At 43.3% G+C, this 26,785-nt stretch overlaps 1 protein-coding gene across 2 annotated transcripts in view; it reads left to right on the top strand.

Moving 5' to 3' along the window:
* Positions 1 to 3,202: 3,202 nt before the first annotated feature.
* LOC137434520 (guanine nucleotide-binding protein G(olf) subunit alpha-like) overlaps positions 3,203 to 26,785 on the top strand; it is a 152,409-nt gene continuing 128,826 nt past the window's right edge. Inside the window, exons 1-4 of one of the 2 annotated variants that reach the window (XM_068127624.2) lie at positions 3,203 to 3,338; positions 14,119 to 14,191; positions 16,993 to 16,995; positions 17,127 to 17,181. In XM_068127624.2, coding sequence (XP_067983725.1) covers positions 3,203 to 3,338; positions 14,119 to 14,191; positions 16,993 to 16,995; positions 17,127 to 17,181 — 267 coding nt within the window. The remainder of the gene's footprint in view (positions 3,339 to 14,118; positions 14,192 to 16,992; positions 16,996 to 17,126; positions 17,182 to 26,785) is intronic. The other variant, XM_068127623.2, reaches the window with a different exon arrangement.

Genomic DNA, 26,785 nt, shown 5'->3' with positions numbered 1-26,785 from the left:
GAGGAGCGAGGGAGAGTCTAGGAGGGGAGGGGTGTGGGGGGAGTTTAGGAGGGAAGGGGCAAGGGGGGAGATTTGAAAGGGATGGTTGATGGGGAAGATTTGAAAGGGAGGGGCAAGGGGGAAGATTTGAAAGAGATGGGTGATGGTGAAGATTTGGAGGGGAGGGGCAAGGGGGTAGATTTGGAGGGGAGGGGTGATGGGGAAGTTTTGGAGGGGAGGGGTGATGGGGAAGTTTTGGAGGGAAGGGGTGATGGGGAAGATTTGGAGGGGAGGGGGAAGATTTGAAAGGGATGGGTGATGGGGAAGATTTGGAGGGGAGGGGCAAGGGGGAATATTTGAAAGAGATGGGTGATGGGGAAGATTTGGAGGGGAGGGGCAAGGGGGTAGATTTGGAGGGGAGGGGTGATGGGGAAGTTTTGGAGGGGAGGGGTGATGGGGAAGTTTTGGAGGGAAGGGGGTGATGGGGAAGATTTGGAGGGGAGGGGTGAGATTGGATTTTAGAAAGTGTACGATTAATGGGAAACGAACATTTATTGCAAAATGAGTTTCTTGTGACCTTCGAGTCAAAAATACGTTTGAGGACGCTGAAGGAGGAGTGGAGTGCAGGAGAGTTTCGGGAATGTAGAAAAGAGGAACTGTAAGAGATGGAATTTGTTTTTGGAATGAATAGATTTGGTGAGCAAGTCGAAAGCATCCTTTTATAGAAGAAGAAGAAAAAGGTGCTATAATATACGACAGAATACAGTTCTTCAGGGGAAAGTTTAAACATTTTTAAATTAAGCAGTGAAAACTATCTGGGGAAATGGAAATGGGGGTGAAACACGTGATCGAAGAACGAACGAACAAATAAGAACAACGAATAAGAACAGAGAAGGAAATATATTTTTATTTTTTTATTTTTTCTTGAGTTGAGATTTTAAACAAGGAAGTATGGGGTGAAAGACTGGGACAAAAACAGAGAACGAAAGTAATTGCAGCGCAATCGACGGACCGCTGCGTGAAAAACAAAGCCTCAAGGTCGGACACGGTAGCCTACTAGGCCTCAAAATACGCGACACAAATTAACCGACGATTTTGTATACATGTATGAAAAATTAACACCGAGAATCTTACTAAAGACACACTATAGGTACACACAGCGAAAGATAGATGCAGTTTCGACAAAAACACAATTGTGAAAAATTACTTAACTCCGAAAGCGTGAGCGCATGGACAGCTTCGAAAAGACGTGACCTCCAATCTTGCGCATGCGCAAAGTCTGCGCAAAGTCATGCGCAAAGTCGCAAAGATCTACATATAATACCCCATAATGGCAGTGGATTTTTATTATTATTTACAAAGTGATTGAAAATGACAAACAGAAATATCTAATTGACATAAGTAGTCAACACCCTAAGTCAATACTTTGCAGAAGCACCTTTGCAGCAATTACAGCTTCGAGTTTTCTTGGGTATGTCAGTATCAGCTTTGCACATCTGGATTTCGGGAGTTACTCCCATTCTTCATTGCAGATTTGCTCAAGCTCTGTCAAGTTGGATGGAGAGCATCGGTGAACATCAATCTTCAAGTCTTTCCACAGATTCTCAATGGGATTCAAATCTGGGCTTTGGCTGGGGCATTCAAGGACTTTCACATTATTGTTCTGAAGCCATTCCAGTGTTGATTTGGCTGTATGTTTGGGGTCATTGTCCTATTGGAACATAAATCTTTGCCGCAGTTTAAGATCTTTTGCATACTGAAGCAGGTTCTCCTCAAGGATTTGCCTGTATTTGGCTCCATTTATTGTTCCCCCTATCCTTGCAAGTCTCGCAGTACCTGCTGCTGAAAAGCATCCCCATAGAATGATGCTGCCACCTCCATGCTTCACAGTAGGGATGGTGTTAGATGGGTGATGAGCTATGCTCAGTTTCTGCTAGATGTAGCGCTTTACATTTAGGCCAGAGTTCAATGTTCATCTCATCAGACCACAATCATTTGCCTCATGCTCTCAGTCTTTCATGTACCTTTTTGCAAACTCCAGGCATACTGTCATGTGCCTTTTTCTCAGGAGTGGCTTCCGTCTGGCCGCTATCCCATAAAGCCTGGATTTGTGAAGTGCTCTAGTGAATTGAATTTAAGTGAATGAAATATATATATACACACACACACCAAAACAAAAACAGTGTTAGAACAATGTTGAATAGGTATATTTAATTGGGGATATTCGGTAAATGAAACGAAACTTGTATAATGAACACGCTATTGTTCTGCAGGATAGGCCTACGAGTGTGCGTACCACTCTGTCTGAGCTGTCTAGCCTGGGATCAAATTTTGGCCTTGCTATAAAACTTCAATTCTGGTGTTCCGCATACAGACTATGCATCAATATGTGTGCCGTCCATCGCAAGGATATTGATCCGGTGAACAAGTGTGCCAGCACTGGCCATTGATATATGTTAAAGATTCCTCACAGTCAGTGTTTTTCGTGAAGAGTCGGTGAGTTATCGCCGGCACCCTGAAGAAATTACAAATTCCTGTCCTTACTGATGAGCTGCTAGGGAGGCCACCTGGCATGAAGCTCACCAAGAAATTCGGTTTTCAACAGATATGTTTGAGTCAAGGTTGCAAAACATTTGTTAAAGTGCTTGTCACAGAGTTTAAGATCATTTCTTATTTGTTTTACATTTCTTTTTAATTTATTTAGGAACTTCTGTGTTTTGGGCTTTGTTTTTACTTAAGGGGTGCCAGTAGTAAAATACACAAGAACATGCTTTCACAGCTCGAATCAGCTCATGTTGAAGCAGAAAAGACTTCCAGCTCACCTGGCTCTAGTCATAGAGTGGACACGCTCTGTATTTGATCTCCTTTAATTCGCACCTCCCACTTACCCGCCTTTCTCTCCCGGGATATCTCTCATTAAATCTCTCTCGTTCCGATGTTATCCATGCTCACTGCTCTGTTTCTCCTCACCTCGTCCTGAGTTCACTGCCCTTCCTACATTTCTGACCTTTTGTACAACCCCCCAAGCTCCCTTTTGTTTGTCTCGTCCAATCTCCCCGGTTTATCCACTCGGACCCCATTACACGACACGGCGCGTGTTCACAGGCGCGCGCGGATTGTTCCTCGGAGGAGAGTCGGCGCGAGCTGGAGGGTCTCGCGGCCCGGAGAGAAGGGACTTCGTCGTCCCCCCGCCTGGCAGAGCGTTCCGGCGCAGAATAACGACATGGGTTGCTTCGACAGCAAGTCGGACGAGCAGAAGAAAGACGAGAAGGTGTGGAAGGAAGCGAACAAGCGAATCGAAAAACTAATAGAGAAAGACAAGCAATCATACCGTACCACACACCGCCTGCTGCTATTGGGTGAGGGCTTTTGCATCGTGTACATAGTTTGGGACTCTGGAAGGGTTAACAGTGGGACGAGTGGGGGCTTTGAAAAAATGGGAATGAGTGGAATAGTGGGTGGGGGAGCCGGGAGGGGGGCGGCAGCTGATGGATGGAGAGAAGGAGAAGGGACGTCGAAGGGGGAAGAGAGAGTGAGCTGTCTATGGTCCTGAATTCTGACTACCGTAATATGCATGCATGTGTTTTATGCTTTATGTATGGCTTGCGTAGTCTAGTTAATAGGTGCGAGTTTAGTAATTTCGGGTTTGTCAGGTACGCGAGTTGGTAATGAGAGAAATAATAAGTGTAAGTTGCTTAGTAGGTGTAAAAGTGTTATGGTGGTGCTGGAATGTCCATTTCGGGATGGTCGGTGTGTGTTGTGTCATTAGAATTGTCACCTCCGCTGCTCCATGGATCTACCACTGAAGGTAGACAGAGGTTATGCTTCCACCTCTGTTTGTCTGTTTGTTTGTGAACAGGATATCTCAAAAACGTATGGACGGATTCACACAAAACTTGGTGGATGAATTGGGGAAGTGACAATAACAAGCCGATTCGATTTTGGTTCAGGGCCGAATCCAGATCCGGCGTATCAGTGGGATACAAACTGTAAACTGTTCAGCCTGGCGGAGGTATCCGCTCTACCAAGTGATGTCCTAGTTAGTGCTTTAACTAGTTTACATGAAGCGATTTCCACGCTCGGAAAATACATGTCACTGCTGGAAAATACTTCACTGGTTCCTCTGCATTGATGAATAAAGGCAAGTGCATGGTGATGTGTGACGAGGCCGTTTATATGGGAAGAGGTATGTGTGGCGAGGCCATTTATATGGGAAGAGGTATGTGTGGGTAGGCCATTCATATGGGAAGAGGTATGTGTGACTAGGCCGTTTATATGGGAAGAGGTATGTGTGTGGGTCGTCCGTTTTTATGGGAAGAGGTATGTGTGGCTAGGCTGTTTATATGGGAAGAGGTATTTGTGGCTATGCCATTTATATGGGAAGATGTATGTGTGGCTAGGCTGTTTATATGGGAAGAGGTATGTGTGGCTAGGCCGTTTATATGGGAAGAGGAATGTGTGGCTAGGCTGTTTATATGGGAAGAGGTATGTGTGGCTCGGCCATTTATATGGGAAGAGGTATGTGTGGCTAGGCCATTTATATGGGAAGAGGTATATGTGGCTCGGCCGTTTATATGGGAAGAGGTATGTGTGGCTGGGCTGTTTATATGGGAATAGGCATGTGTGGCTCAGCCATTTATATGGGAAGAGGTATGTGTGGCTAGGCTGTTTATATGGGAAGAGGTATTTGTGGCTATGCCATTTATATGGGAAGAGGTATGTGTGGCTAGGCTGTTTATATGGGAAGAGGTATGTGTGGCTCGGCCATTTATATGGGAAGAGGTATGTGTGGCTCAGCCATTTATATGGGAAGAGGTATGTGTGGCTAGGCCATTTATATGGGAAGAGGTATGTGTGGCTCGGCCATTTATATGGGAAGAGGTATGTGTGGCTTGGCTGTTTATATGGGAAGAGGTATGTGTGGCTGGGCTGTTTGCATCTTACAATATAAGTATAAGAGCATAAGAATGATTCAAAATGAGCTCTCCAACTCTTACAATCGACCAAATAAAATTTTGTTCCCTCGACGTTTCAATGAACAACACGTGGTACATGCAGTGAGTGCATCCGTTGACTTTCCTCAGGAGTTTAAAAAAAAAAATCCATGATTTTCCTCCCAAATAAATGCCTATGCTGGATGACCAATCACAAAGCAGCATTTTCAGGGTTAACCAACCAATGGTAAGCCATGATGGTAATGTAAACGTCAGTATTGTGGTGACTTTACTCCAATCAGCAGTGATCACGTGCCAATGTGTCCAGCCTCTTCCCTCTGTGGGATCCAGGGACAAAACACTATCTCTGTGTCATCTGTCGATCTGTCGATCCAACTACATTTTATTTGTTCGATTGTAAGAGGTTGGAGAACTCATTTTATATCATTCTTATACTCCCAACCGCAAATCTTTACTATATGTATATATATATATATATATATATATCTATATATATATATTTTATATCTACAGACTTGGCATTTAATATGGAATATTTTTTTGTGGGGGTGAACTTACTTTTCAAGATGTCTTAGAACCAAAAGTTCATTGGAATTATGTTGAAATTATTCTAGATTTTGTTAATGTGACCTTTAAAAGAAACAAAAACCACATTTGACATTTCGAAGCAAATAAATTGATCCTTGAAAGTGATGCAAACTGATATCGAACTCAATTCATGGACAGTACTGTGTTAAACTTCTGTGCGTTTTCCAGAAGTATCTCTTTATTTTGCACATCAGCCAAAAAAAATTTCAACAAAAACAAAAGCTAAATTATGACTGGGATTCCAGACAGTAAAATTACAGTTCAGTTCTTCGTGTAACCCCCACGAGCATTCAGAAGAGCACGTACACGTTGAGGCATGCTGTTCATGAGATTTGCCAAGGTTTGGACAGGAATTGCTTGCCATGCAGTGACAATCGCCTGCTGCAATTCACGCACAGAGGTCGGCTGCTGGTCCAAGTTGTCGATTTGACGCGTTAATTCTGCCCACAAGTTCTCTATCGGATTCATATCCGGGGACATGGCAGGCCACACCATATGCTCTACACCACGGTCAGCAAGAAAGTGTTGGATCATGCGAGCACTATGAGGCCGTGCATTGTCATCTTGGAAGACAAAGATTCCTCGAAAGGCTGCACGAGCAAATGGAAGCAATGTTTCTTCTAGAATGGCCCTGTACTTGAACTGGTTCAGGTTTCCATTCAGAACAACCAGGTCAGTTTTGCCCCCTGCATGAAAAGCAGCCCAAACGGTCAACCCGCCACCTCCAGCTTGGACTCTTGGCACTATACAATCTTTGTTGTCGGCTTCATGCACTTGTCTGCGCACTCAGACGCGGCCATCTTGACAATAGACCAGAAATCTAGACTCGTCACTGAAGATCACGTGATTCCAGTGTCCTGGCTGCCATTGACGGTGCTCTCTGGCCCACTGCAATCGGCGCTGGCGGTGTTGTCTGGTCAGGCGTGGATTTCTCAGGGGATGCCTGGCACGATAGCCTGCTTGAACCAGTCGTTGGTTGACTAGCCTTCTGGATACAGGCACATTTGTCAGTTGCTGCCACTCAGCTCTAAGCCGATTAGCTGACTTGGTACGGCCATTGCGGACTAACCGGTGCAGCTGGCGATCATCCCTCCTTGTGGTTCTGCGGGGACGTCCTGGCCTCGGTATTGGAGTAGGGACACCTCTCTGAGCATTTCGTTTCAGGATGTTTGACACCTGAGCTTGAGTGATGCCATACTGCCGAGCAATAGCACGCTGTTTCATGCCGTAATTTCGTAAAGCCACCACTCCATGACAAACAGCATTGTCGAGTTGACGGACCATCTCCAGAGGAAGCGGCAATAACTTTTGGAGACGTGCAGCAGTTGTTTTCCACTAATACAGAACGCAACAAGCCTTGTATACCCAACTGTGAAGCCAATCATCAAATGCACCTGTCCGTACATTTTGCCACGCCACCTGTGATATAATCCTGTTGTTGACTTCTTGCTGCGACAGACAATCAGTGACATGGTTCTTTAAACAAATAAATCACCAAAGTGTAAAAGAAACTCACCAGATTGATATACTGAGTTAAGAAAGTAAACCCAAGTCAGAAAAAAAAAAATTCCATATTAAATGCCAAGTCTGTATATAAAGAATATCTATTTATAGAAATTTATATATATCTATTTTTTTTTTTTTTTATATATATATATATATCTATATATATATATATGTATATATATATATATATTTATATATATATATATATATATATATATATTTATATATATATATATATATAATATATATATATATATATATATATATATATATATATATATATATATATATATATATATATATATATATATATATATATATATATACACAGACTTGGCATTTAATATGGAATATATATATTTTTTTTGTGGGGGTGAACTTACTTTTCAAGATGACTTAGAACCAAAAGTTCATTGGAATTATGTTGAAATTATTCTAGATTTTGTTAATGTGACATTTAAAAGAAACAAAAAAACATTTGACATTTCGAAGCAAATAAATTGATCCTTGAAAGTGATGGAAACTGATATCGAACTCAATTCATGGACAGTACTGTGTTAAACTTCTGTACGTTTTCCAGAAGTATCTCTCTATTTTGCACATTAGCCAAATATATTTTTTTTCAACAAAAACAAAAGCTAAATTATGACTGGGATTACGGACAGTAAAATTACAGTTCAGTACTTCGTGTAACCCCCACGAGCATTCAGGAGAGCACGTACACGTTGAGGCATGCTGTTCATGAGATTTGCCAAGGTTTGGACAGGAATCGCTTGCCATGCAGTGACAATAGTCTGCTACAATTCACGCACAGAGGTAGGCTGCTGGTCCAAGTTGTCGATTTGACGCGTTAATTCTGCCCACAAGTTCTCTATCGGATTCATATCCGGGGACATGGCAGGCCACTCCATATGCTCTACACCACGGTCAGCAAGAAAGTGCTGGATCATGTGAGCACGATGAGGCCGTGCATTGTCATCTTGGAAGACAAAGTTTCCTCGAAAGGCTGCACGAGCAAATGGAAGCAATGTTTCTTCCAGAATGACCCTGTACTTGAACTGGTTCAGGTTTCCATTCAGAACAACCAGGTCAGTTTTGCCCCCTGCATGAAAAGCAGCCCAAACGGTCACCCCACCACCTCCAGCTTGGACTCTTGGCACTATACAATCTTCGTTGTGGGCTTCATGCACTTGTCTGCGCACTCGGACGCGGCCAGCTTGATGATAGACCAGAAATCTAGACTCGTCACTGAAGGTCACATGATTCCAGTGTCCTGGCTGCCATTGACGGTGCTCTTTGGCCCACTGCAATCGGCGCTGGCTGTGTTGTCTGGTCAGGCGTGGCTTTCTCAGGGGACGCCTGGCACGATAGCCTGCTTGAACCAGTCGTTGGTTGACTAGCCTTCTGGATACAGGCACATTTGTGAGTTGATGCCACTCAGCCCTAAGCCGATTAGCTGACTTGGTACGGCCATTGCAGACTAACCGGTGCAGCTGGCGATCATCTCTCCTTGTGGTTCTGCGTGGACGTGCTGGCCTCGGTATTGGAGTAGGGACACCCCTCTGAGCATTTCGTTTCAGGATCTCTAACACCTGACCTTGAGTGATGCCATACTGCTGAGCAATAGCACGCTGTTTCATGCCAGAATTTCGTAAAGCCACCACTCCATGACAAACAGCATTGTCAAGTTGACGGACCATCTCCAGAGGAAGCGGCAATAACTTTTGTAGACGTGCAGCAGTTGTTTTCCACTAAGACAGAACGCAACAACCCTTATATACCCGATTGTGAAGCCAATCGTCAAATGTACCTGTCCTTACATTTTGTCACTCCACCTGTGATATAATCCTGTTATTGACTTCTTGCTGCGAAAGACAATCAGTGACATGATTCTTTCAACAAAGACATCACCGAAGGGTAAAAGAAACTCACCAGATTGATCAGAAAGTAAACACAAGTGAAGAAAAAAATAAAATTCTCTATTAAATGCCAAGTCTGTATATACATATATATATATATATATATATATATATATATATATATATATATATATATATATATATATATATATATATATATATATATATATATATAATATATATATGGTGTTTCATTAAGATGTATACAGAATGTTTGGGTTTATGAGGGGCAAAGAGCTGAGAAATCAAGTTGAGAAATACTAGAGATGTATTTATATGTTCATATATCAAGTGTAGGAAAAAAAACATTTGGAGATAATTACTTTTACAGGAATGACAGGGACATCAGGAGACAAATCAACTCAGGATTGCATATGGGATCAAAACCTGTGATATTGATAAAGTTGAAGCAAAACAGTTTCTGTTTTTATTGAGATGGACAGTGACGGAAACAGAGTGAAAGCAGGAACCACCTGTAGAGGCCATTTCCCCCCCCCCCCCCCCCCCCGCAGAGCAGGGGTTGGGATTTTTTGGGCACCATGGTTCCCTGTTTAAGGCAATGTTTTTATGGCCGGATGCCCTTCCTGACGCCAACCATTAGTCCCCTCTTACGATGCGCAGGGATACGGTGCACCTATTCTAAACTGGGGAACACACCAGGATCATTCATCCCAGCAAGCTGGTACTCAATTTGCCGACCTCGGAAGGATGACAGGCTGAGTCAACCCCCCTGGCGTTAATTTAGCGATCGACCGGGATTCGAACCCAGGATCCTAGGATCCCAAGCCGGCACCCTAACCGCTAAACTAAGTCAGGGGTATTTTACATAGCGAGTTGTTGTTGTTTAGCCCCAGACAGTTCTCTCTAACAACTGGCATGGAGACAGCCGATCAATCTCCCAGGAGCAACCCAGAGATCCCCCACATCCAGGATGGTGGACCCCCACCTTCAAAAAAATTCAGGGCCATGACAGAGTTGGAGAGAGAGAGAGAGACAGACAGACAGACAGACAGACAGAGACAATGAGACAGAGAGAGAGAGAGACAGAGACAGACAGAGATATACAAAGAGAGACAGAGGGACAGAGAGACAGAGACAGACAGAGACAAACACAGAGACAGACACAGAGACAGACAGACAGAGACAGAGACAGAGACAGACAGAGATATACAAAGAGAGACAGAGACAGAGAGACAGAGACAGACACAGAGACAGACAGAGACAGACACAGAGACAGACAGAGACAGACAGACAGAGACAGAGAGAGACAGAGACAAGAGTGAAAGGGCCGATCCATGGGGAGCGATCGGCACTCTGACCGTGACCGCGCTGCCCTGACGAATCCGGGCATCAGGGAAGAATGGGGAAGATTTGGCCCCCAACTTGCGGTGGGGTCTACAACCACCACGAAGAGGGGACCCCGATGGTTGTACATCGAGAGTTATTAGGGGAGGTGGTATCAGAGGGCCAGTTGGTAGCTTGTATAAAGTGGATTTGAATAAATACTTATATCAAATGGGTACTTAGGGGTTCGAGGTACATTGACAGGAAAGGTACGTTGGTCGCTTAAGATTAGCTCAGTGAGATCGAGTTGTGATGTCTGTAAGTTGAACATGGCCGATTGTGTAGCGTACTTGAGCTTATCGTGTCAAGTGGGAAAGTGTAATTAGTTTTTTTTATTGTGTAAAAAAGAAGGGACTCAGAGATTGTGTTTCGTCCCGGGATTGATGGGAATTTGTAGATGACAAAGGGCTTGATAGGCCGAGTGGCCTCCTCCTGTGTCCTCCTTGTGTATCCTTCTGTGTCTCAGCATCGTGACCCAAGTGTTCGGATAGGAATAGCAAAAAGGTGCACCCACCTTGCATGGATTTACTTGTGCTCTTCACAAATCCCACTCTCCCTCCCCTTTCCCACCATTTCTACCTACACCTTTGCAGAAGCAACGTATTCTCTTGCGTGCAGCAGCTCGCTGCTGGTAGCATCATTACTAGGGAGTCAGCTGTGCTTGCCACTCCCTGAAGGTTATGGCAGGATTTTGGAATGTAACCAGGGCCCAGCAACTTCCTGCATCTGGGACTCTGTCGAAAGACACACAATTATAATCTGTGATATTTAATGCCCACCTTCGGGTTGGCACGCTTTGTGATGCGATGCCCTGCGTGTGAAATACAAATCTGATGGCAGGAATCCAACCTTGACTGTGGACAAGTCAAAGGTGAATGCTCTGCCTCTGCGATATATTCTGTCAGGACTACAAATTAAACCATCAGACAAACAAACACCGATACCTGCAAAATCCACCCCTCCCCAAAAACCCGTTGCCATGGATACATCAAATTGTCCGTTTCATTAAGATTAAAATTGACGATCTAAATCAAAGCTCGGGTCGATCAGATCAAAATTGACGATGTTACAGACGGAAATTTATTTTAGAAGTTTGATCTTGAGTTGACCTTTGACCTTCTGACCTCAAAAATAGTTGGTCTCCCAAATCAGTGAGGGAATATACAATTGCTGCTTAATTTTCAAGTCGATAGGATGAAAACTGATGATTTTTCAGATGAAAATTGATTTTACAAGTTTGACCTGCAGATTTGACCACCTTTGGATTGACCTGTGGATTTACCCACCTTTGGATTGACCTGTGGATTTACCCACCTTTGGATTGACCTGTGGATTTACCCACCTTTGGATTGACCTTTTGATTGACCCACCTTTTAATTGACCTGTGGATTGACCCACCTTTGGATTGACCTGTGGATTGACCCACCTTTGGATTCACCTGTGGATTGACCCAACGATGGATTGACCCTGTAGATTGACCCTGTAGATTGACCCACCTTTGGATTGACCTGTAGATTGACCCCACCTATTGATTGACCTGTAGATTGACCCACCTATGGATTGACCTGTAGATTGACCCACCTTTGGATTGACCTGTAGATTGACCCACCTTTGAATTGACCTCTCGATTGACCCACCTTTGTATTGACCTGTAGATTGACCCACCTTTGGATTGACCTGTAGATTGACCCACCTTTGGATTGACCTGTAGATTGACCCACCTTTTGATTGACCCTGTAGATTGACCCACCTATTGATTGACCTGTAGATTGACCCACCTATGGATTGACCTGTAGATTGACCCACCTTTGGATTGACCTGTAGATTGACCCACCTTTGAATTGACCTGTCGATTGACCCACCTTTAGATTGACCTGTAGATTGACCCACCTTTGGATTGACCTGTAGATTGACCCACCTTTGGATTGACCTGTAGATTGACCCACCTTTGGATTGACCTGTAGATTGACCCACCTTTGGATTGACCTGTGGATTGACCCACCTTTGGATGGACCTGTGGAGTGACCCACCTTTGACCTTTTGACCTCAACAATACTTGGTTTCCTCAACAATACAATGAAATATGATGATTTTTAAATTTGACCTCAAGATGACCTTTGGCCTTTACCTCAAAATCAAAACACTTCTCAGTTGTGACTTCCTCTACAACTTGGTAAAGTTTCATGATGATTGGTTTGGAATTGTGACCTATAGGCCGGTCACAAACAAACAGACAGACAGAATAACAAGAAGACGTCATACAGTGCACGATACTTGCAAAATTGCCCCCCCCCCCCCCCAAAGTTTTCCATTGAGGCAGTAAATTGTCCATTTCATGAAGATTAAAATTGACGATCTTGATCAAAGCTCGGGTCAATAGGATGAAAAGTGACGATTTTAAAGTTTGACCTTTGACCGTTTGACCTGAAAATAGCTCGCTTCCCAATTCAATGACCCAATCTACAAATCTTGTTCAACTTTTTTTTTTTTTTTTTTTTTTTTTTTTTTGTATACAAGATCGAGGCTCGTGAAAGAGCTAACAATAATCACAAAAAAGACAAACCGACACACAAAACACAAAAAAACAAGGGGAGCGGCAGACAAGATGGGGAGAGAGGGGGAAGGACACAAACACAACATTTGAGAGCAGGGACATCGGGAGGACTTGGGGGGAAGTGGGAGAGGAATAAAACATATGAACGCTGCAAGGACTCTGGGGTGAATTACCGGGGGTAGAAAAGATCAAGGTTTTCGATGGGGGAAGATAAGAGATGGTGGTGAACAGCTGTTTTAAAGACCTGGAGGGAGGAGTGGGATTAAATGGAGTGGGGGAGTTTGTTCCAGAGGCGGGAGAAAAGGGGAATGAAAGAGTGAAGGTGAGCAGAGAGCCTAGACTTTGGCAGTTTAACCATAAGAGGGTTGCAGGCAGATCTTGTGCGACCTGAAGGAATATTTGGGGGACAGAGCACAGAGAGAGCTGGGGGAGCAAGGCCAGAGAGGAGTCGGTAGAAGACAGAAAGACCACCAACCTGCCTGCGGTGAGTGAGTGAAAGGCCCTCGGAGTTGACTACATCGCAGGAGATTCCAATGATTCTGAAAGCTTTGGCCTCAACAGCGTGAAGCCGAGCAAGGTGTGAGGCAGGAGCACCAGCCCAGAGGGGGGAACAGTATTCCATTGAGCTGCGGATGAAAGCCTTGTATGTGGTGAGGAGCTCAGGTGTGCCAAGGAAGGACTTCGCACGACGGAGGATGCCCAGTCGGCGACTGGCTTTGGAGGCCAGCTTGGAAATGTGGTTTTCCCAAGAAAGATCATGGCAGATAGTGAGACCCAAAAGCTTGAGCGACAGAACTTCTTGGAGAGGATTGTTGAGAAAGTAGATGGGAGGGTTGTAATCAACTTTCAGGTCAATCAGATGAAAAATGACGATTTTAGACATTTGACCTCAAAATGACCTTTGACCTCAAAATCAATAGGCCCCGCAGTTGTGACTACATCTACAACTTGGTAAAGTTTCATGATGATTGGTTTAGAATTGTGACCTGTCGACGATTGACGGACAAACAAACACAGACAAACAGACAGAATAACGCACAAGACCAACAAATGTACTTGAAAAATTGTCGATTTTCAAAAGTGACAAGAGGAAAACTCTACAAGAAAGAGTGAATGTGAAACGGCGGTGTTGATTTGTCACACACACACACACACACACACACACACACACACACACACACACACACACACACACACACACACACTGCCCATGTGATGACCCGATGAATTGCTTGATCATTTGAGATGTTGGATCGATGCTTTGTGCTTGCAGGTGCCGGTGAAAGTGGGAAGAGTACCATCGTGAAACAGATGCGCATTCTGCACGTGGATGGATTTGATCCAGAGTAAGTGATGTCATTTGATCTGTGAACGTGTTACGTGTCTTCTGTTTCACCACACACCACTTCCATCATATGTAATCAAGAAGCTTCCCCAAAATGTGTGACTGCCTGAATATTTGGCAAATCTTCCCTAATTAGTCGTCACGTCTCTTGATGCTGGAAGGGGGAGAGTAGGGAGAGAGCAGAAGGGGAAGGAGGAGAGGGGTAGGAAGGTGAGTAAGGGGAAGGGGAGGGAGGGGATGGGAGGAAGAGGATAGGGAAGGGAGGGGAAGGGATGGGATGGGCTCGGGAAGGGAGGGGGGGGGGGTACATATACTGCTTATACATCTTTTTGGGTGGGGGGGGGGGGGCTTTAAGACTATTCATATGCTCCCATCTCTCTACAATCTTACTTTAAGCTTCGGTTAAAATGCATGAGTCTCCAGCCTGTTGTTGGCTTAGAGGTTAGGGTGCCAGCTTGGGATCCGAGGATCCAGGGTTCGAATCCCGGTCGATCGCTGAATTGACACCAGGGGGGTTGACTCAACCTGTCATCCTTCCGAGGTTGTGCAAATTGAGTACTAGGTCACTGGTAATTCCCTGTGTGTCGCAAGAGGCGACTAACAGGGTTGGCGGCAGGAAGAGCATCCGGCCATTAAACATTGCTTCAAAAAGGGGACATGGAGGCAGCAGGAAGAGCATCCGGCCATAAAACATTGCTTCAAAAAGGGGACATGGAGCCAGAAAAAGGACCAACCCCTGCCCTGCAGGGAAAAATGGCCTATAAAGGTGGTCCCTCCAGCAAATCGTTCCTAATGTTCAGGCAGTCACACATTTTAATCATATATTTTCGTTTTTAACCTTGTTTCCTTATTTGTATCAAACTTTACAACCACTGGCTCATATAGTATTCTTTGCCTTGATGCTTTGCTAACAATTGTGTGCATATTTCCATATACCTGACAACAGTTCACTTCCTCGTCGTTTGTTTGCAACACGTGACTGCGAGTGGCATCATTGGCTTGAGCGGAACGTGACTGCTTCCGCTCATACAATGTCCTGCCTTGACCACGATACTCCTCCCCTCCCTCCCTGTCCTCAGCCAACGTTCTCCACTCTTCAACCTCTCCCACCTTACTGATATCCCTCTTCACACAATCCTCCCATCTCAACCACGGTCTACCTCTTTTCCTCCTCTTGTTCCCTCAACCTATCTGCTCATTTTGCAATTCTTTCTCCCCCCCCCCCCCCTCATACTGCACACCTGATGAGCGAAACAATGGTCGACATCTCCACTGTCCTTTACTTGTGACCTTTAAATCCTCAGTCTTTAAAATCGACTCAAGTTCGGTCTTCCAAAGCTATCTGGGTCGAGGCGAAGTGATCCGCATGCGAGCATGACGTTTAATGCCATGTTGCATTTACTAGGTCCAAAGGGCCCTGTTTTAATTCACATATGAAAACAAGACGCTAAATATTGTTATAATAAGGAAAATGCATCAGAAGTGCTTAACCTGCGGATTACAAGACATTAATAATTACTAACAACTCAGGAGATGACGATGGTTCACGAGCGAGCGGTATTCAATGACAAAGGTCAAAACCGACATTGAAAATATATAAATAGGAATGTATTATCTGTTATGAGACTAGTTAGCTACACAATACCGAAAATTCGGTTCGATTCCGACAACTTTGAAAATTTGACCTTTGTGACCTTGAAATGTCAAAACGAAGGTTACTGACCTTGAAATGAGATAGAAAGTAATGTATCATCAGTTATGAGGCTAGTTAGCTACACAACACTGAAAACTCGGTTCGATTCCGACAACTTTGAAACTTTGACCTTCAAAGGTCAAAACGAAGGTTACTGACCTTAAAATGAGATATAAAATAATGAATAATCAGTTATGAGATCAGTTAGCCACACAATACCGAAAATTCGGTTTGATTCTGACAACTTTGAAAATTTGACCTTTGTGACCTTGAAATGTCAAAACGAAGGTTACTGACCTTGAAATGAGATAGAAAATAATGTATAATCAGTTATGATGTTAGTTAGCGACACAATACCGAAAATTCGGTTCGATTCTGACAACTTGGAAAATTCGACCTTTGTGACCTTGAAATGACAAAACGAAGGTTACTGACCTTGACATGAGATAGAAAATAATGTATAATCAGTTATTAGGTTAGTTGGCTACACAACACCGAAAATTCGGTTCGATTTTGACAACTTGGAAAATTTGATCTTTGTGACCTTCAAAGGTCGAGGATTCTGAAATTTGTTGGAAAACTTGTATTTCATGATGTATGTGATAATATAAGATCATGTACGAAATTTCACCCTATCAGGAAGCGAAGAATGTAATAAAACCATCAAAAATCGACTTTTCTAAATTTCGTGACCTTGTGACCTTGACCTTGGGGCGAAAATGAAAAATCGAGCTCCGTGGGGCTAGACACATGACATTGGCCTAACCAAATATCGAAACCCCTGTCAGATTCCACCAACTCCCTCGGAGAAGATGTGGCTTGAACTCGATTACCCCCTAAAAAGACATCTTTTACGGGCGTCGCTCCGCCCACAATGGGCGCAATACGCCCACTCCAGGCAGGACACAACTAGATCATGATATCAACCTCCCACCCAAGTTTCATCAAGATCGGATGATATCATCGGGTAGTTATGCTGCGGACAGACAGACACACAGACACACACACAGACAGACGCACACACATGACGAATATCGTGGTCACTTGATAACTCGTGAACCAATAAGAATTTGCGAATGCTTACAAATCATTTTTTAGATCATACATAGCTCGTGCTTTACCGTTCCACATTGTGAATCATTTGTGGATGTTAAGGTGTCTTGATGGAACATGGTGCTTGGTAAAGCTTCGTTTGATGTACATTCTATGTTGAAATGTCTTTTGTGTAACCTTTGTCCACTAGGGAGAAGAAACAGAAAATTTTGGACATCAAAAAGAATGTTCGTGATTCCATCGTGGTGAGTGCTGAATAATCAGGATTTTCGGTTGTTACGAGGTTTGTCTGAACGAGAGGCGGCAATATGTGGGTGAAGTAGCTCGTTTTTAATCACCACCTGCCTCAAGTGTTTGTGCCTGCTGGCGTTTACCATTCAAACCTGCCCAGGCTGAGTTTACTACTCAACAAGAATCATGCGGTGGACGTGCAGGTTCTGCATGTAATGTACACCATTTGTATTGTTGTGTTGTCTGTCTGTTGTGGTAGCTGATGTCTGTGAACTTGTGTATGTTTGGTGTTTTTGTTTGTTTCATGTTGTTCTTTTGAGATGGGGTTCTGCTGTATCGGTTGTATTTCCTTTTCGATGTTTGACACATTTTAAGATATTCTTAAGTAAAATTTTATTTGGGTGAATTTAATAATTCTATGCAGATTTTTATCTTTTTGACGTGTAAATTTTACATTTTTTGTTTTTAAAGTGGACAATAAATTGCAATTGGATTGATGTGTGTGTGTGTGTGTGTGTGTGTGTGTGTGTGTGTGTGTGTGTGTGTGTATGTATATGTGTGTATATGTATGTGTGTATGTGTATGTGTGCATATGTGTGTATATCAGTATGTGTGTGTATGTATGTGTGTGTATGTATGTGTATGTGTGTATGTATGTGTGTGTATGTATGTGTATGTGTGTATGTATGTGTGTGTATGTATGTGTATGTATGTGTATGTATGTGTATGTGTGTGTGTGTGTATGTGCATGTATGTGTGTGTGTATATGTGTATGTTTTGTCTCTGTGTGTGTGTGTGTATGTATGTATGTACGTGTGTGTGTGTGTATGTTTTGTGTGTGTGTGTGTGTGTGTGTATGTATATGTGTGTATGTGTATGTGTGTATGTGTGCATATGTGTGTATATCAGTATGTGTGTATATGTATGTGTGTATATGTATGTGTGTGTGTGTATGTGCATGCATGTGTGTGTGTATGTGTGTATTTTTTGTCTCTGTGTGTGTGTGTATGTATGTATGTACGTGTGTGTATGTATGGACGTGTGTGTGTGTATGTATGTGTGTGTATGTGTATGTACGTGTGTGTGTATGTATGTATGTACGTGTGTGTGTGTGTGTATGTATGTACATGTGTGTGTGTGTATGTGTGTGTATGTGTGTATGTGTATTTTGTGTGTGTGTATGTATGTACGTGTGTGTGTGTGTGTGTGTGTGTGTGTGCATGTGTATGTGAATGTGTGTATCTGCGTGTGTGTGTTCGTCATAGTGTATGCATGCACACAGTTGTGTTTGCGAAGTTTGTTTTTAATATTTTCCATTTTCTCATTAATTTGTAGTTGGAGGTTGAGGTTTGGTGCTGTTTAAGTGTTCAGGTTGAGGACTAGAGTCTGTCTTTAAAATGTCTTCTTACTCATTCAATCCGTTGGGAAGGGAAACATGCCTTTGGACACGTACATAATATGTGAACGAACCGGCAAGTACTTTCAACCGATTTGTTTGAACCCAGACTCAGTGGCACCTGGGCAGGGTGGATGCGCAATCGGCCATTCATTGCAAATCTTTGGGTGGGAGCACATTGGAGAGACCTCTCTGTGGTGTGACCGAGTGGTTGTAATTCAAGGTTCCTCTCCCTCCCCACAGAAGCACCTGGTTTGCAGTTCTTGGACAAATGGGTTGATTATGTAAGAGCTCCATTGGGGGTACCATAATCGGCCCTTTCACAGATTAATTCCATTGCCAGTGGGTTTGGTGCTCAACAAGTGGACAATGCCACTGATTGCTCTGTTTATTGATGAGCGAATAGTCAGTCTCACTGATTGGCTGAGACCGAGCATTGCTCAAGGTGTATGTATGTATCCTTTGTTGGGCGCTTGCTCCTACCTGCGGGGCATGGTGGAAGAGCTGCCGGTTGGGTTCCTGGAACCTGATCTCCACCTTCGTAGTTCCTGGTAGCAAAGTGCAAACTTTAAGACATAACTGTCAACTCTCTCAGGCTTTCGTACCCAGGAGCCTTTTACATGATAGACATGTCATGTCCACGTGATGCCATGAAAGAACCCTACAAGGGTAGCTATATTCACGTGCTTTCCATTTCCTGGTTCATGTATGACTACAGGTACTTGTATAATTTAGGAGCATGCTGCAGATCAACGTTTTCACATGGAATCTTCAGTTGTACATGTTCATTTATTTATTTTACCTCATGCTTCACGATTGATACCGAGCCTGTGGCTTTATTGGTTAATTTAGTTCATGTTTTATAATCAAGTTTTAACTCGATCTGAGTCCTCAGGTCATTATTGTTGTGTTTTTCTATGATCGGAATTTGAATTCCTGTTTATTGCGCTTTTAATTCTACCCATTTACTTGAAGGGCTCAATGAACTTTTTGTATGTATGCTGTACTAGCAACGGTCCCTCAGGACTCCAACACTCCCCCCCCCCCGCCTCTCCCCTTCCAGACCCCCACTCCACCCTTTCCCCTCATTCCTCCCACCTCCTCTTATCCCACTTCCTCCCTCCGGACTTCTACACCACCCCTTCCTCTCATCCCTTCCCCTTTCCCCTCCCTCCCACCCTTTCCCCTCATTCCTCCCACCTCCTCTTATCCCACTTCCTCCCTCTGGACTTCTACACCACCCCTTCCTCTCATCCCTTCCCCTTTCCCCTCCCTCCCACCCTTTCCCCTCATTCCTCCCACCTCCTCTTATCCCACTTCCTCCCTCCGGACTTCTACACCACCCCTTCCTCTCATCCCTTCCCCTTTCCCCTCCCTCCCACCCTTTCCCCTCATTCCTCCCACCTCCTCTTATCCCACTTCCTCCCTCCGGACTTCTACACCACCCCTTCCTCTCATCCCTTCCCCTTTCCCCTCCCTCCCACCCCTTCCCCTTTCCCCTCCCTCCCACCCTTTCCCCTCATTCCTCCCACCTCCTCTTATCCCACTTCCTCCCTCCGGACTTCTACACCACCCCTTCCTCTCATCCCTTCCCCTTTCCCCTCCCTCCCACCCTTTCCCCTCATTCCTCCCACCTCCTCTTATCCCACTTCCTCCCTCCGGACTTCTACACCACCCCTTCCTCTCATCCCTTCCCCTTTCCCCTCCCTCCCACCCCTTCCCCTTTCCCCTCCCTCCCACCCTTTCCCCTCATTCCTCCCACCTCCTCTTATCCCACTTCCTCCCTCCGGACTTCTACACCACCCCTTCCTCTCATCCCTTCCCCTTTCCCCTCCCTCCCACCCTTTCCCCTTTCCCCTCCCTCCCACCCTTTCCCCTTTCCCCTCCCTCCCACCCTTTCCCCTCCCTCTGGACTTCTTTCCCTATGAGGCTCGGGTGTTTATAAGTTATGAATTGTGAGAAAATGACTGTTTGAAAACTACTAAGGTGTATAGTGCTAAAAAAGGTGATCCCATAAAGTTTAGTTGCGATTAACCTTGGGAGCTCAGAGGAGAAGGCAGCCATGACCAAGCAGCTTGTAGAGCGCTTGCCAAGTGGCTTAAGCACTCAAGCAAGCACTCCAACGAAACAGTTGACAAGGAATGGCTCATCATGTGTTTGTGAGATATTGAGTTGTAAGCGACACATCACTGTGTCTAGCAGATAGAAAGTAACTATGTTTGACATCCTAAAATGTGGCACGGCTTTGTGGTTACTGAGTTGGGTTACTGAGTCGTTGGAGAGAAAGGCGTGGCTTGGCTGAAAGGCAGTGCTTATGACGCTGGCGAAAAGGAGGGAAGGCGTGGCCTGTATAATGGGCGGTACTTATGACCCACAGACACGACGTCAGCTTATAAACGTATGCGGACACCACTTCTAATTAGTGGATTCGGCTATTTCAGTCACACCCAATGCTGACAGGTATATATAATCAAGCACACAGCCATGCGATCTCCATAGACAAACACTGGCAGTAGAATGAGCCGTACTGAAGAGCTCAGTGGCTTTCAACGTGGCACCGTCATAGGATGCCACCTTTCCAACAAGTCAGTTCGTCAAATTTCTACCCTGCTGGAGCTGCCCCGGGCAATTGTAAGTGCTGTTATTGTGAAGTGGAAACATCTCGGAGTAACAACAGCTCAGCCGCGAAGTGGTAGGCCATACAAGCTAACAGAATAGGACCGCTGGGTGCTGAAGCGCGTGGCACGTAGAAATCGTCTCTCCTCGTTTGCAACACTCACTACCGAGTTCCAAACTGCCTCTGGAAGCAACGTCAGCACAACAACTGTTCGTCAGGAGTTCATGAAATGGGTTTCCATGGCCGAGCAGCCGCACACAAGCCTATAGATCACCATGTGCAATGCCAAGCGTCGGCTAGAGTGGTGTAAAGCTCGCCACCATTGGACTCTGGAGCAGTGGAAACGCGTTCCCTGGAGTGATGAATCATGCTTCACCATCTGGCAGTCCGACTGATGAATCTGGGTTTAGCGGATGCCAGGAGAACGCTAACTGCCCGAATGCGTAGTGCCAACTGTAAAGTTTGGTGGAGGAGGAATAATGGTCTGGGGCTGTTTTTCATGGTTCGTGGTTCATGGTTTTCATGGTCAAGGGGTAGGTGCAGAATGAAAGTTTGGGACGATTACACCTGACCACCACGTAATTTAAAACACCTCACCACCACGTAATTCAAAACACCTCACCACCAAGTCATTTAAAACACCTCACAGCCACGTAATTCAAAACACCTCACCACCAAGTCATTTAAAACACCTCACAGCCATAAAACACATAATAAAAACACCTCACCACCGCGAAATTAAAAACACCTCACCACCACGGCATTTAAAACACCTCACAGCCATAAAACACATAATAAAAACACCTCACCACCGCAAAATTAAAAACACCTCACCACCACGGCATTTAAAACACCTCACAGCCATAAAACACATAATAAAAACACCTCACCACCGCGAAATTAAAAACACCTCACCACCACGGCATTTAAAACACCTCACAGCCATAAAACACATAATAAAACACCTCACCACCGCGAAATTAAAAACACCTCACCACCACGGCATTTAAAACACCTCACAGCCATAAAACACATAATAAAACACCTCACCACCGCGAAATTAAAACTCCTCACCACCACGAAATTGAAAACACCTCACAGCCATAAAACACATAATAAAACACCTCACAGCCATAAAACACGTAATAAAAACACCTCACAGCCAAAAAACACGTAATAAAAACACCTCACAGCCATAAAACACGTAATAAAAACACCTCACAGCCATAAAACACGTAATAAAAACACCTCACAGCCATAAAACACATAATAAAACACCTCACCACCGCGAAATTAAAACTCCTCACCACCACGAAATTAAAAACACCTCACAGCCATAAAAAACATAATAAAACACCTCACCACCGCGAAATTAAAACTCCTCACCACCACGAAATTGAAAACACCTCACAGCCATAAAACACATAATAAAACACCTCACAGCCATAAAACACGTAATAAAAACACCTCACAGCCAAAAAACACGTAATAAAAACACCTCACAGCCATAAAACACGTAATAAAAACACCTCACAGCCATAAAACACGTAATAAAAACACCTCACAGCCATAAAACACATAATAAAAACACCTCACAGCCATAAAACACGTAATAAAAACACCTCACAGCCATAAAACACGTAATAAAAACACCTCACAGCCATAAAACACGTAATAAAAACACCTCACAGCCATAAAACACGTAATAAAAACACCTCACAGCCATAAAACACGTAATAAAAACACCTCACACCCATAAAACACGTAATAAAAACACCTCACAGCCATAAAACGCGTAATAAAAACACCTCACAGCCATAAAACACGTAATAAAAACACCTCACAGCCATAAAACACGTAATAAAAACACCTCACAGCCATAAAACACGTAATAAAAACACCTCACCCCCACGAAATAAAAAACACCTTACAGCCATAAAACACATAATAAAAACACCTGACAGCCACGAAATTAAAAACACCTCACCACCACGGCATTTAAAACACCTCACAGTCATAAAACACATAATAAAAACACCTCACAGCCACGAAATTGAAAACACCTCACCACCACGGCATTTAAAACACCTCACAGTCATAAAACACGTAATAAAAACACCTCACAGCCACGAAATTGAAAACACCTCACAGCCATAAAACACGTAATAAAAACACCTCACAGCCATAAAACACGTAATAAAAACACCTCACCACCACGAAATTAAAAACACCTCACAGCCATAAAACACGTAATAAAAACACCTCACAGCCACGAAATTAAAAACACCTCACCACCACGGCATTTAAAACACCTCACAGTCATAAAACACCTAATAAAAACACCTCACAGCCATAAAACACGTAATAAAAACACCTCACCACCACGAAATTAAAAACACCTCACAGCCATAAAACACGTAATAAAAACACCTCACGGCCACGAAATTAAAAACACCTCACCACCACGGCATTTAAAACACCTCACAGTCATAAAACACGTAATAAAAACACCTCACAGCCACGAAATTGAAAATACCTCACAGCCATAAAACACGTAATAAAAACACCTCACAGCCACGAAATTAAAAACACCTCACCACCACGGCATTTAAAACACCTCACAGTCATAAAACACATAATAAAAACACCTCACAGCCACGAAATTAAAAACACCTCACCACCACGGCATTTAAAACACCTCACAGTCATAAAACACGTAATAAAAACACCTCACAGCCACGAAATTAAAAACACCTCACCACCACGGCATTTAAAACACCTCACAGTCATAAAACACATAATAAAAACACCTCACAGCCACGAAATTAAAAACACCTCACCACCACGGCATTTAAAACACCTCACAGTCATAAAACACGTAATAAAAACACCTCACAGCCACGAAATTGAAAACACCTCACAGCCATAAAACACGTAATAAAAACACCTCACAGCCACGAAATTAAAAACACATCACCACCACGGCATTTAAAACACCTCACAGCCATAAAACACGTAATAAAAACACCTCACACCCACGAAATTAAAAACACCTCACAGCCATAAAACACATAATAAAAACACCTCACCACCATGTAATTTAAAATACCTCACAGCCATAAAACACGTAATAAAAACACCTCACACCCACGAAATTGAAAACACCTCACAGCCATAAAACACGTAATAAAAACACCTCACAGCCACGAAATTAAAAACACCTCACCACCACGGCATTTAAAACACCTCACAGTCATAAAACACGTAATAAAAACACCTCACAGCCACGAAATTGAAAACACCTCACAGCCATAAAACACGTAATAAAAACACCTCACAGCCACGAAATTAAAAACACCTCACAGCCATAAAACACATAATAAAAACACCTCACCACCATGTAATTTAAAATACCTCACAGCCATAAAACACGTAATAAAAACACCTCACAGCCATAAAACACATAATAAAAACACCTCACCACCATGTAATTTAAAATACCTCACAGCCATAAAACACATAATAAAAACACCTCACCACCATGTCATTTAAAATACCTCACAGCCATAAAACACATAATAAAAACACCTCACCACCATGTAATTTAAAATACCTCACAGCCATAAAACACATAATAAAAACACCTCACAGCCATAAAACACATAATAAAAACACCTCACCACCATGTAATTTAAAATACCTCACAGCCATAAAACACATAATAAAAACACCTCACACCCACGAAATTGAAAACACCTCACAGCCATAAAACACGTAATAAAAACACCTCACAGCCACGAAATTAAAAACACATCACCACCACGGCATTTAAAACACCTCACAGCCATAAAACACGTAATAAAAACACCTCACACCCACGAAATTGAAAACACCTCACAGCCATAAAACACGTAATAAAAACACCTCACACCCACGAAATTGAAAACACCTCACAGCCATAAAACACGTAATAAAAACACCTCACAGCCACGAAATTGAAAACACCTCACAGCCATAAAACACGTAATAAAAACACCTCACAGCCACGAAATTAAAAACACCTCACAGCCATAAAACACATAATAAAAACACCTCACCACCATGTAATTTAAAATACCTCACAGCCATAAAACACGTAATAAAAACACCTCACAGCCATAAAACACATAATAAAAACACCTCACCACCATGTAATTTAAAATACCTCACAGCCATAAAACACATAATAAAAACACCTCACCACCATGTCATTTAAAATAACTCACAGCCATAAAACACGTAATAAAAACACCTCACAGCCACGAAATTAAAAACACCTCACAGCCATAAAACACATAATAAAAACACCTCACCACCATGTAATTTAAAACACGTCACCACCACGTCATTTAAAAACACCTCCCCACCAAGTAATTCAAAACACCTCACCACCACATAATTCAAAACACCTCACCACCATGTCATTTAAAAACACCTCACCACCACATAATTCAAAATACCTCACCACCACGTGATTCAAAACCACCACAACGTTATTAAAAACACTTCACAACCACGGAAACAAAAGTTTGAGGGAGTCGTTAAGTGACAACACAGACACTGCCCAGATGTGTAGATATCTATCTATAATTCCAGTAATCTCTGTACGTTTGTACGTTTGTACGTTTGTCTGTCTGTGACCGCTGTTTCTCGACAACCACGGGTCCGATATACTTTTAACTTGCCAGGTATATTGCTGGGGACCCGAGGATGTGCCTTTTCAAGGTTTCATATTAATCGGACAATTACTTACCGAGCTATGTACAAAAAACGATTCAACCAATCAGAGAGCAGCGAACGATCGCGTGTGCCGGCGTTGCGAATGGACCAAACCATTCCATGTAAATAGAGGGGGGGGTTCTGTGGTCGTTGCGAATGGACGAAACCATTTCATGTAAATAGAGGGGGGGGGGGATTGTCACTGTACTCGCAAGCCGTTCGCCGTTCGCTTTGGCGTTGCGAATGGACCAAACCATTTCATGTAAATAGAGGGGGGGGGATATAATTTTAGATAGATATATAGTACGGGCATATATATAGTACGGGCATGCCCTAGTATAGATAAATGACTGTACCCGAGTTGCCGTTTTGTCATTGTTTAAACCAATCATAATTCAAACAATTATTTTGCACAAATGTATTTGTAATATACGTGATATCACATTTTATAAACAATTGAAGGAGAAAAAAAAATTTCCCCAAAAAATTCCAAAAAAAAAAAAAAATTGGGAAATTAAAAAAACAAATACCCTTAGGACATACCGACGGGAGAGATATGTGCATACCAGAAGTTTGGTACGATTTCACAAAAGTTTGAGAAAGTAGTTCAGTGACAACACAGGACAGGACAGACGCTGCACAGATATATATATATATATATATATCTGTACACATATATATGTGAAGAATCAGCTCTTCGTTTGGTGAAGAAGTCCACAAATAGCCTGAAAAATGACACAGTTTTTTATTAAAGCCAACTTATACAGATCCGGAGGAGACAGACGTCTACAGCAAGCTACAGCAAGAACATGCCAAGTCAAGCCTTCCTGAAAACGCATTGATTCTC

This window comes from Myxine glutinosa, chromosome 10 (assembly GCF_964187855.1).
Source record: "Myxine glutinosa chromosome 10, kmMyxGlut1.1, whole genome shotgun sequence".
Taxonomy (NCBI): Eukaryota; Metazoa; Chordata; class Myxini; order Myxiniformes; family Myxinidae; genus Myxine; species Myxine glutinosa.
This window is presented reverse-complemented; position numbering and strand designations above follow the sequence as displayed.